The sequence below is a fragment of the Vigna unguiculata genome, chromosome 6 (genome assembly GCF_037176805.1).
Source record: "Vigna unguiculata cultivar grain cowpea cultivar isolate G323 ecotype 2 chromosome 6, ASM3717680v1, whole genome shotgun sequence".
Taxonomy (NCBI): Eukaryota; Viridiplantae; Streptophyta; class Magnoliopsida; order Fabales; family Fabaceae; genus Vigna; species Vigna unguiculata.
The window spans coordinates 6,958,131-6,971,577 of NC_140797.1; the positions used below are offsets into that span (position 1 = coordinate 6,958,131).

Consider the following 13,447-nt stretch of genomic DNA (forward strand, 5'->3'; position numbering starts at 1 on the left):
TAATTAATTAAGTAACCATATATATATATTATTTTTTATTTCTTTTAATTATTTGGTTTATCATGAAATTGATTCGCATCTTAATTATATTTTGTATCTTATCATATCCTTTATATAATTATGTTAAAAAGATGTATGTCAATTAAATTTTTTTATGTCTCACATTTAAATATTTCTATTATTTTTTAATATTTTTATTTATTATATATTTTCCTTTCACATGAGAATGTTTAATACTCTTAATTTAAGTATTTAATAGCACAAACCTTTCGTTTACTAGGTAATATAAAAAAACAAACTTTTCCTTATTATTATTAGTTTTTGTTTCATTTGAAGAACTCTTTTGTTTTGCTAAAACAATTTTTGTTATTTCTCAACCGTTGAGTATATATGTTAATATTTGAAAAGTTCTCTTAGATCTCTAAGATATTTTTCAACTTATCATACCCTTAATTATACATTTGTTTTCTATTGTGCGATTATTTTCAATAGTCTCTCAAATTGTTTGCAAGTATTTGTTAATTTTTTAATATTTTTATTTGTCGTTTATTTTCATTAGAATTTAAAAGATTGAAGTAAACAAACATTTAAAATATATTCTAATTTGAATTTTTTTTCCTTTTATATTTTTAAAAAAATATTTTTAAATTTTATCAACTAAGTTTCATTAATGTTTGCAAATTTAATAAATGTGTTGGTTCTTATGAAATTTTATTTGGTATATAATCTAAAATGTAAACAATTATAATTTATTTTAAACTTTGATTATGATTATTATTTGTTCTTTGTATCATTTTGATCAAATGATGTATTATAACTTTCATTAGTGTATAAAAAAAGATTCATTAGAATTTAAAAGATTGAAGTAAATAAACATTTAAAATATATTTTAATTTGAATATTTATTTTCCTTTTATATTTTTTTAAAAATATTTTTAAATTTTATCAATTAGGTTTCATTAATGTTTGTAAATGTAATAAATGTGTTGGTTCTCGTGAAATTTTATTTGGTATTATAATCTAAAATGTAAATAATTATAATTTATTTTAAACTTTTATTATGATTATTATTTGTTCTTTGTATCATTTTGATCAAATGATGTATTATAACTTTTATTAGTGTATAAAAAAGAGATTCATTAGAATTTAAAAGATTGAAGTAAACAAACATTTAAAATATATTTTAATTTGAATATTTGTTTTTCTTTTATATTTTTTAAAAAATATTTTTAATTTTATCAATTATGTTTCATTCATATTTGCAAATTTAATAATAGTTTTGGTTCTTATGAAATTTTATTTGGTATTATGATCTAAAATGTAAACAATTATAATTTATTTTAAAGTATTTGATATCGAAGAAACAATCATCTTTCTAATATTGAATATTTGATAATATTATGTTTCCTTTACCATAATTTTTTATTATTTTATAAAAATTAATTAAAATTAATATTGAAATAGTAAGAAAATGGGTATGGGTATGGGTACGAGATTATACCCGTTACCCGGTGGGGATGGGGATGAGACAAAAGTTCGATACCCGTTGGGTTTAGGTATGGGGATGAGGATGAATTTTTTTTACGGGAATGGGTATGGGATTGCGAAACCCGTGCCCGTCCCGTCCCGTTGTCATCCCTAGTCACAACGATCCAACACCTAAAAAAAGGTATGCTAATTTGGAACCATTCAAAAATATTCATGAAATGAACATATTGTCTTTACCTTTTTATATGAGCACCAAAGCATCAAAGCATAAAAGAGACTCTTATATTTCTTTCTCAAAAAAAAATAATAGATACAAGTTAATTCATTATAATTTTAACTCTTTATTGATACGGGTTTTGGTTTAGAAGCTAGAAAAATCTGTAATTTGTTTTTAAAAAAATAGTATAAGATATTACATCGGTTCCCACGAACAACTGATGTAATATTTGCATATCATATTACATTGATTGTCTAAACCGATGTAATATGTATTCCACTTATTACATCACTTAATACAACATCGGTTATAAAATCGATGTAATATGTCAAAAAAAACCGATGTGATATCACTTTATTGTATTAGTGCCATGGATATCGAGGACTAGGTAGAGTTTAGGTACATGACTAACTATTGGTACAAATGTCCTTCTATCTCAAAAACCAACCTCGTGAAGAATTCTTATTGAAAGACATGACTTCAATCATAGGTAGATAAGGAGAATAGTGGTAGATGTCGAACAACTTGGTCTAAGAACCACTAAGGGTTTATGTTATAAGGAGATCATAACTTCTACATAGCCTTATATTTCAAAATAGGTAGTTAAACTTCAAGAAACTCAAAAATAAGTTTGTAATATAATCACTTGCATCATGTTATTTTTACACAATTTTAGAACTTTGAACGTGGAACTAGAGTTGATGCAACACTTCAACATTGAACTAACATCCAATTACTTTTTTAGTTAGGATTTGGTTAGGAATCAAAACATAATGGAACAAAAATCTTATCTTTTATTCTCATTGGCGCTAGTCCTTACCTATGGACAAGTCCCATTTACAGTTTCCTTTCTTTTGTCAATTCAATAATGGGTGTCAATATCTAATTTCGTCCTGCTAAATAAATAATAGAATAAATAAAATAATATGTTTTTTTAAGAAAATAAAAAAAATTAAAAATTAAAAAAAAGTAAATAACTTTTTTCTTTGTCTAATAATAATAATAGGATAATACTAATAATAAAAAAAAAAGAAAAAAAAAAGACTGTTTTAATCTTTTATGGCTTTGTTTCTATTTTAGTCCAAAATATTCTATACACCCACACCGTTTTTCTTGCAACTAACAACAGCCCTTTTTTTTTCACCCCCACTTTATGCTTTGTCATTTATGCTCCAAATCAAGAAGTTAATATTTAGAAGTAGAATCTATTTTTTTTTAGAATCGTTTTTTTACCAATGATAATTGATTTTGTGCTCTGATTTTATGACACCTCTTATTTCAAATAAAGAAAGTAGTAATATGATTCAAAGAAATGTCTCTTTTACTAATTAGAATCAATTTTGCTGATCACGTTTGATTTTGTGCTCTGATTTTCCTGTGATTTGATTTTGATTCCCATAATGTGATAATATTAAGACCAGTTCTTGCCTTTTAAATTTCTTTGTAATCAAGATTGACTTTATTACGAGATTACATTAGATTTATAATGTTGTGTATATAAACCCGTCAAGCAAAAGAATAAGGAAATTTTTTTATCGGAATTCTAGAGACCTCTTTCACCATAAGCACACAATTTCTTTTAACACTCGCATATAAAAGACCCACTCACCTTCGATCGCCACCCCAACGTGCTTCTTGGTGTTCCAACGCAACTACTATAAATCTAATCTCCCGTTCAGGTTCACAAAAATTATTTTTTCTTGTGTTATGCAGTCTTTTTTGAGATTTGGTTATGATCTTGGTTGAATTTGATGTTTTCACTATTTCTTTTTTATATGGAAAAAACATTACTATCATGCATTTTTGGGTTCATTAGTTTTATAATTAATGTTTGTTTATTGTATTGGGTTGTGAACGTTGTTGCATGAATAAGTGAGAGATATCATGTTTTAACATTGTATGAATATGTTGTGCAATATTTTTCATATTAAGTGTTTTAAAACTTTTTTATAATAAAATAATATGTTTAATCCTAAACGTTATTTCCTAATCTTTTATTTATTTATTTTCCTAATGTTTTCATAAATTATGGATATATAATAGTCACGTATTTTTGGGTATCATGTCTTATTTCGAAAGCTTTTCTTTAAAGGAAGTAATAACAAATAAATAATTTAAATACCCTTTTAACTTTTAAAATGTATAAGTACTCGTGTGACCGCTACGTCGTCTTAGTACGTAATATCATCGCTCTTATATAAGATTACTAAAAAAAATACAAAATTTTCAAATATTAAAAAAAGTGATATCAACATCTTCGAACAAATTGTTTTTTTTTCAAAAAGTTTTTCATAAAGAACTACGTGACCCTGATTCTCCATTATGAATGAAGATAGGTAGGAGCAAGGAATAATCCTTCTCAGGCCCAAAAAACAAAAATCTTTTTTTGTTTCCTTTGTCATCTTTATTTATTTTATTTATTTTTATTTTTTTGAAAAATAAACATTTAAAGGAGACCACATCAATTTGTATTTTAATTAAAGGTACCATCTTAGGATGGGCTTTGTAGGGTGCTAACACCCCCAATCTCTGTTTTCATAGACCTTGCTCCTTTTTATGGTTTTTCATAGTTTTTTTTATATTTTTATTTTTTGTTCGTCATCCCGTCACGATTTCGGTTGTGACAATAGACATACAGTGATAACTTGATACCTAGAACCAGAAGAAGCTAGATTAATATAAGCCGAAGAGGATTTAGTTTTATTGTAGTTGGGTAGATGTAGTACTAACTCTTGGTATGATTGATGATTCAATATTAATTTAACTTCCAATATCCTTCTACCTCTCTTCTTTGATGACCAGAAAAAACACCTTGGTCTTATAAGGAAAATGATCACCGAAAGAATAGGATTCAGTAAGACACATGAGAAAATGCATGTCATACATCATTTGATAATAGTCACACCATGGTTGGATGTTGTTGCAAGTCCACATATAAGCAAACTTTACTTGAATCAAAGATTCTCAAATCGATCTTAACTTTGTGTAATAAGATGAAACTAGCATGAATTCTTGTTGAAGCGAAACAATATTGGGATTCACTGAAAAATCAAGGATACATTGTGTTGTTTAAATTGTTGTTGAAGATCACTCCAAATATGCTTGGCTGAAGAACAATGTTGAACACTCACTTGCATGTCCTTTTATAGAGAAGTTCAAGAGTCATGAGTTATTGTGAATGTGTGATGGATCCAAGGCCAAGTCTGGGAATTAAACCATCTACAAAACTATATTTGGTTCATCAGTGGCAACCATAACAGTAATATACTAATTGTTAAGAATTCGAACGAAGTAAACAAGGTAGGAAGGGGCAAACAGAATAACATATAAGGAAAAAGACCTAAAGTTTATTGTCTTGAAGTTTATGGATTGAATATAGTCTCTTACATCAGTTTGATTATAATTCATTAGTGTCAAATCTTGTGTGTATTTCCTTAGAAGATCTCAACACTAACCAACTAAATATTCTTTAACAATAAAGAAAACCATCAAAGTTTTTTTTAAAGGTCATATTTTATGTATCTAGTGTCCTAATCAACTATATTTTGGACATTAAAAATATCAAAGCATATCGGTCATATGCTTCTGCACAACAAAGGAAAATGTCCTGAATCAACAGGACTGGGAAAAGGTTGAAAACAAGTACAATTTCATTAGTTACAAGAAACACGTCAGAAGTTTTCTAGGTTAATAACGAAGTACTAAATTAATAAACAACTTGGTATGATTCTAGAACAAAGGAAACAAGGGTAGGCAACTCTTTCTGAATGAGAAACAAAGCATATCAGCCGGCTGATCTATGGTGGTCAAAAGTGATACCTTTGTCTTCATTTACTTCATAGATCCCCAAGCACAACAACACAGTTCTGCATTGTTTTCCACTATAAGGACAATGGTATTTTGAAAACTCAACCTTTTTTATCACTATAAATACTAAGAAACATAGGATACAGAAACCAAGTAACCAAGTTGTAAACAAGATGAAGAAGCTTTCTCTTTATACTTGTTTACTGAGTTTGAGTCTCTTGGCTCTTCTTCCCTGCAGCAAAGCCAGTCAGGCCGAGAAACTTCTTGAGTTGATCCTGTCTAGGACCTCACAGAAACCTCCTGTTACCCTTTCTGAGGCTGAGGAAGATGCATTGAAAACACATTCTTCTGCTTATGTTGCACCCCAAGAGGGTCTCAGCCAAGCTGACAAGATTCTACAATTGCCTGGCCAACCCTATGGGGTCAATTTTGATCAATATTCAGGCTATGTTACTGTTGATCCAGTAGCTGGAAGAGCACTTTTCTATTATTTTGTTGAGTCTCCTTATAACCCTTCAACTAAACCTTTAGTATTGTGGCTCAATGGAGGTAAGCAATTTCTAAAAACGGCTTCCTATAAGATCATATTATGTTCTTTCCTTTTTGTGTTTTTAAGCAGTAAACACAACACAAGATAATATAATAAAAAATAGCAGTTGATGATGTGCTTTCCCAATGCATATAATTGAACATGGTGAAATTTGAATTAAGATTTTATGAGTATCATCAACTGAACTTTACAGACTCTCTCTCACCTGAAGCATATTATGAATCAGATCACATAGGATTATCATTTGACTAAGATTCTGACAAAACTGTTTGAAGCTCACAGGACCTGGTTGTTCCTCATTGGGGTATGGAGCATTTGAGGAATTGGGACCTTTCAGAATAAACTCTGATGGAAAAACACTCTATCGTAACAAATATGCTTGGAATGAAGGTGAGGCAGTCATCAAAATAACTTGTTTTTAGTATACTCAAACTTTGTGATGAACTTGAGAGACATGAATAACTTAACACACAATAATGGTGCATTATGCAGTGGCAAATGTGTTGTTCTTGGAATCCCCAGCTGGAGTGGGGTTTTCCTACTCAAACACCACTTCAGACTATGATGATGCAGGAGATAAATCTACTGCTAAAGATGCCTATGTTTTCCTCATCAATTGGCTAGAAAGGTTTCCACAGTACAAAACTCATGATTTGTACATAACTGGGGAGAGCTATGCTGGCCATTATGTGCCTCAGCTTGCATACACTATTTTGCTCAACAATAAATACGCTCCCCAAACTATTAACCTCAAAGCCATTGCTGTATGTTCAAAACACTATTACTGCAAATAACATAATCACTTGCCATCTTTTTTCAACTTTCTGATTTGTACAGAAATTTTCAGATAGGGAATGCTTGGATTGATGATGTTACAAGTCTGAAGGGGATATTTGATTACTTATGGGCTCATGCTTTGAGCTCAGATCAAACACATGAGTTAATTGAGAAGTACTGTGATTTCAGTGAAAAAGTTTCAAGAATATGTGCCAATGCATCAAGAACGGCCTTTTTTGATGAGAGAGGAAAGATAGATTTTTCTAACATTTATGCTCCACGGTGTCACGATTCTTCTCTCAAAAATGCATCAACTGGTTTTGTAAGTATAATGTTCTTATTATGTCTTGGTGTGCATCATTGCTGCATAAAGGGAAAAACAACTCCAATTTGTATAATAAAAGTTTATTTATACCAAGATTTCCTTACCAAAACAGTTCATTAACTTCGATTATAGCTAGTATGACAAAAAGTTTTAGGATCCATGATTTTCAACTTCAGTTATGCATTTTCCTATAAATTTTATGTGCACTCTAACACTGAATTTCAGGTAACTGATTTTGACCCATGTTCTGATAACTACGGCGAGGCCTATCTAAATAGGCCAGAAGTCCAACTAGCTCTTCATGCAAAACCCACAAACTGGACCCATTGCAGGTAATTAACAATAGCTTGGTAAATCAAAAATCTAATAATTGAGTCCAAAGAATGCTTCTTATTTCATTTTATCGTTGATTAAGAAATATCACCATGTTTTTACTATTTTTCATGTTTGCATATAATTACATAAAAAATATCTTATCCAATAAAACACTGGTTATTAGGTTTTTCCAAGAAGGAAATAGTATGGGGATTTGAATCAAATGATGAGTTACGATATAATTATAATATCATTATTAACCTAAAATATCAAGACAATAGGTTTATATATGTTTTTTTTATTGTTTGCGTTACTCATCTTTATTTAAGTTGAGACTCACAATTAACACTTATTCTAAAAAATCTCTTCTTTAAGAATAAATTTCTATATTATATTGTAAGTTCTCTTTCAAATTTTAGAGTAAATCCCACAAGTATCTTCTTCGTCTAATACTTCCTACAAATAACACTAATTATTGGGTTTTTCGAAAGAAAATACTAAAACAATTCGGCACTAATAAACTATATATGAACCAACTCATACAAGATTATAACGACACTTCCAACCCAAAGTTTTAATATAACGAGTTTTTGGATGTTTTTTTTTTTTTTTGTATTGATCATTTCAATCATTTTCATCCAATGTTCACCTTAAATTCCTAGTAATAATTGTTATAATAAAGTGCTTTACAAAATTTACAGTGAAGTATTAAACTACAAGGACAGGTCTACTACCATCTTACCGGTCATCAGGTATCTCATCGACAGTGACATTGGATTGTGGGTATACAGGCAAGTACAATTTTCACTTACTTATCATGATTAAACATTTTGTTATAAAAAAAACCATAAAGGTTATAAAACTAGATAAAAGCCAGATAAGATAGTTTTCTTGTTGGAATACACTATGGAAGAAGGGAGACAGAGTCTACGTTAATATTCTGAGTGCAGTAGCTTATATGTTACAAAAGGTTTCTCTGTAATTAATAAGAGATATGTAAATCTGCATAAATTAAATGCTACCCCTCATTCTGATCTAACGACTTATCATATAACAAACTTTCATGCAAAACAAGGTTTATAATTAATATCAAACTCATGACTTAATAAACAAGAAAAATAAGATCTTAGATTATCTAGAAAAGTCGCATTTTCTGACACTCCTCTCTGAGATTTGTCTTGCTACTCCAAGCTTTGATCTCAACAATTTAAACTTGAACTTGGAAAGTGTTTTGGCATAATGACTGCAATCTGATTTTCTGAATTGAAATGCTATAGACTGATTTCTTTTTATTTCTATGCTCCTCTAATGGCGTGATATTTCACTTTAATGTGTTTTGTTCTATATGTTGGACAAGATTCTTTACACTTGCAATGACTTATTTATTATTAATCCATATGATAATAGGTTCATCATGTAGCTGTCTATTCAAAACCAAAATGGTTTGATTTGTAACTGATATATATATATATATATATATATATATATATATATATATATATATATATATATATATATATATATATATATATATATACTCACCTTGAGTTGTGGATTGAGCCACCACATCTTATTTCTTAGTGTTCCAACAGAAAACACCATTACAAAATGAGAAACATAACCTGAGCCATTTTTGACATCATCTAAACTTCCTATCGAATCAATATCTGATTTCCACTCTCATCCTTTAAAAATAAGGTTTTTTGCTTAATGTCATCTTTCGTGTGGGTATTTTTTATCTTCTTTGTATGTGTTTCCAGTTGGTTTTCACTCCCTCACAAGCCCTTAAAAATCAACGAGTTCTTGATACCATAACATAAAGTTTGTAATAAAACCAAAGAAAAAATAGATAAGAGAGTTTTTCTTGTGAAGATACACTATGAAAAGAAAAAGAAGGACAAAGAGTCTACATTAATCTTGTAAGTGTAGTAGCTTATATGTTACAAAAGGTTTATCTTTAATTAATAAATGATGCTATCATTTTGTGACACAGTGACAAATTAGAACCATGATGACTAACCACTAGCATGCACTATACAAAATAAAATGTGCCATTGCATAGTTTTCTACTTTTCTTTCGTGAATTACCTATTATGCTTTCCTTGGAAATACTTTTTCAACGAAGAACCGGTGAATTTTATTAGGGGAGATTATACAAATATAATTTAAGCTGAATTGACGTAAGATATTAACATCATTTTTTACCAAAAATTTTAAGATAACGAGTTATGGATTTTTTTTTTATATAATTTTACACTTTCTTATGCTTACTCAATATAAGACTTATCCTTATATTTAGATTCTCAATCAAAACATATAACCATTTTTTTTATTTCAACTAATTGAGGCTTAAACTTTGTTTTATGTATCCCAAGTATTGAGTTTAGATGGTGTGTTCTTCTACAGTGGTGATATTGATTCAGTGGTGCCAGTCACATCTTCCAGATATTCAATCAACACCCTCAAGCTACCTATCCAAGTTCCTTGGTATCCATGGTATTCTGGAAATGAGGTATTCAAATTATTTTGTTCATTTCCTTTCAGCATTGTCTTTAATTCACCAAGAGTAGTTAAAAGATTTTTTATGACTGTATCTGTGATGCGCATAACTATTATGAAAATAACTTATACATTGTCAAAATAAAAAAAATGTATAATTCATTGTTATGATAAGTTACTTTCAATAATTTACATATAGGAAAAATATTATTCTATCTTTTCTTTCGATTAATCTATGGAGAGAATTGTTTTCATCTATGATTTATAAATACGTTGTTTTGAGAAGGTCTGAAGTAGGGATGCCAAAAAAATTCATAACTGTGAGCATCCATAGATAAAACCAGTAATGGGTAGGAAATGAATATTCTAAATGGATACTTACAGGTACAAGGTGCGAGTATTTTTAATACCCGCATGTTAACGGGACGGGTACGGGTATATATCCATACTCGTGGATACCCGTACCCGCTATACTCTAATTTAATTTTAACAAAAAATGATTGAAGTATTAACATATTGATTTTGAATGAGTTATTTTTTTATCAATTAGTTTTAAAAAAAAAAAATTCTTTGTAAACTGTTATTCAACACTATTTAAATGAGTTATTTGAGCTTTGTTTAAGATTTATGAATATTATGTATTATATTTTATATGAATTTATGATTAAAATATGTTGTTAAATATTTTTTTATTTTTTTGTAAATATCCGCGGATACCCGTGGATATTAAAAAATTATGCGGGTACTCGCATAACAGATACCTGACAAATATGGATACAGGTATGGCGAATATTTATCCAATAGACAAGATACTAAGGAGTTACTACTCATATCCTACTCCACAGCCTTCATTAGTAGGCAATACTAAGGATCTCTTTAAACATACTTCTATATGAGAATTTTAAGAACAAAATAAACATAAAAAAGAAAATTATTCATTTTTATCAAAACTAACTTACCCATGGGTCAATTTTGTAAAATTCTTCTAATACGATTTCTCAATTTGTTTTTTACTTCTTAACTGAATCAATTTTAATTTGTTGAAAAATTCATTTGTGTCAGAAAAAAAAGTTAATAATATATTCGTATTTGTATATGTCATTTTTAGTATAAGAAAAAAAAAATTTATAAAAAAAATATTTTTTTAATTCTGTTTAAATCTTGTTAATGGTTAACATAATTAAACATGTGTTCAGTCTTTGATTATTGTTGAGTGTGATTACTAGAAGGCAGGGATGTCAAAAAAATTTGTCTGCGAATAAAACCTGCAAGGTAGGAAATGGATATATGTAGGTAACAGGTACGGGTATTTTTTATACCTGCATGTTAGTGGAGCGGGGACCGGTCGTATCTGTACTCGTGGATACTCATACCCTATACTGTAATTTAAATTAAAAAAATAAACGTTAACACATTGATTTTGAATGTATTATTTTTTATCAATTGATTTTAAAAAATCTCTCTTTTTATTTGTAAATTGTCATTCAACACTATTTAAATAGATTATTTACATTTTGTTTAAAATTTATAAATGTTATGCATTGTATTTTTATTTGAATTTATGGTTAAAAATTATTGTTAAATATTAATTGTTCTTTTGTAAATACCTTATACATCTTCAATTAGATAACTATTAACGGAATTTAAGCAAAATTAATATAATTAAAATTATTGTAATAAAAATCTATTTTTTTATTACAAAATATGTCGATATATATTTATCGTATTAAATAAACTATTTATCCAAGCAAAATTGTCTAAATATATTATCAATCATTGTAATAAAAAGAAAATACTAGAAGTACCATTTGATCATTGTTTAAAACCTCCATAAAAAATTTAGTACCTCACCAAATTTGTGATATGATACTGAATTATTGAGTTTTCTTCTAACCCAGAAAATAGATTTTATATTCTTTTTTTTTCTTTTTAAACATGATCAACTTTTGATAATCACAGGTTGGAGGGTATGTGGTGCAATACAAAGGAGCGACATTTGTTACAGTAAGAGGAGCAGGACATTTGGTCCCAAGTTGGCAGCCAGCAAGGGCTCTAACCTTAATCTCCTCATTCCTCTCTGGAATCCTTCCTCCTACTTCACCATGGCAGCCTTTCTAACCATCATTTTTTTCTTCAACTTTTCAAATTCAATAATTGAGATGCCCTCTCTACATACTCTTTTTGTTAGATGATAATGAAGTTTTCAGGTTCAAAAATATGAGTTATGTATCAATCAATTATGTTAAGTAGTGCTTCAAAATAATTCGTTCTTCTAAAATACCTTTCTTGTTATCTGTATAATATGTGTGTTGGTATATAACATGCGGTTCACCTTCATTTCAAAACAATGATTCTTCTGCTCTCATTTCATAGAGCATTTTGCTCTCCTCTGTTTTACTCTCATCCTTGTTCCAACAACTGGTATCTAGAGTGAAGGTTGGAGAATGAGATCTGGTGTTGCTTTTTCCACGAATCTACCTGTTCTGAACGGAAAGAATTGGAGAAGGTGGTGTGTGGAGATGAAAGTCATTTTAGGCTATCAAGAAGTGGCAGAGTTAGTCAAATAGGGGTTTCCGACGTTGGGCAAGACTTCAACGAACGAATAGAAGGCTTCCTACAAGGAGAATAAGAAGAAAGATTGCAAGGAAACTTTCTTGGTTCATCACTGAGTCGATGAGGCACATTTTGAGAAGATTGCAGGAGCTACAACTTCAAAAAAAGCCTGGGAAATTCTTGAAAAATGTAACGAAGGTGCTAAAAGATTGAAGAAAGTGAGGCTACAAAAGTTATGTCATCAATATGAATTGATGTAAATGAAGAACAATGAAAAGATTGTGGAGTTCTTCAACAGGGTTGGTACTCACACAAATGTGATGAAAGGATGCGATGAGAAGATTTTTTATCAGATAATTGTTGAGAAAATCTTGAGAACCCAAAGCAGAAAGTTTGACCGCATTGTGGTGGCTATAGAAGAATCGAAGAAAATTGAAGAGCTAGGGGTCCAAGAACTCCAAGCATGTTTGGAAGTGCATGAACAACGTTTGAACGAACGAGAATCAGACCAACCTAGCGATAATCAAGTGTTGCCACTACACAATTTTTGTCTTGGGCAACACTAAACTTACTAACACATCAAAAAGTGTTTCGTAAAAATATAAAAGACAACAATTTTATTCATACAATTTAAAATTTATTAAAGATCACATTTTTTTAAATATGATTTAAAATTTATTAAAGACCCCACTCTTTTATAAATGTGGTATAAAAATTATGAAAGACCATGTTTCATAAAAAGTTGACAATTTATACCACACTTTTTAAAATGTTTTCTTCAAAATGTGTGATCGAAACTACAAAAGTGTGGTCTTAAATTAACAAATAACTTTACAAAAAAATCCTTAGTCTTTTTGCTATAATATTGGATTTTGTTAGGTTTAATATGATAAATATATCAAAAACTTATTTTTAT

General features: G+C 29.1%; 1 protein-coding gene and 1 pseudogene across 1 annotated transcript; both read left to right on the forward strand.

Moving 5' to 3' along the window:
* Positions 1–5,685: 5,685 nt before the first annotated feature.
* Positions 5,686–12,096, forward strand: LOC114188324 (serine carboxypeptidase 1-like). Its single transcript, XM_028076921.2, has 8 exons — positions 5,686–6,061; positions 6,345–6,452; positions 6,555–6,826; positions 6,910–7,161; positions 7,390–7,496; positions 8,181–8,270; positions 9,886–9,991; positions 11,938–12,096. The coding sequence occupies exons 1-8, from the start codon at positions 5,686–5,688 to the stop codon at positions 12,094–12,096; spliced, it is 1,470 nt and encodes a 489-aa protein (XP_027932722.2).
* A 326-nt stretch (positions 12,097–12,422) lies between these two features.
* On the forward strand, positions 12,423–13,097 carry LOC146885449 (uncharacterized; annotated as a pseudogene).
* The last annotated feature ends 350 nt before the right edge of the window (positions 13,098–13,447 follow it).

What these genes read in the sequence shown, in the direction of transcription:
- LOC114188324 (XM_028076921.2), top strand. Translation starts at nt 5,686, where the DNA reads ATGAAGAAGCTTTCTCTTTATACTTGTTTACTGAGTTTGAGTCTCTTG. An exon ending in AAAATGCATCAACTGGTTTT is followed by an intron (nt 7,162 to 7,389) that starts GTAAGTATAATG and finishes ACTGAATTTCAG; the next exon opens with GTAACTGATTTTGACCCATG. An exon ending in ATTGGATTGTGGGTATACAG is followed by an intron (nt 8,271 to 9,885) that starts GCAAGTACAATT and finishes GTTCTTCTACAG; the next exon opens with TGGTGATATTGATTCAGTGG.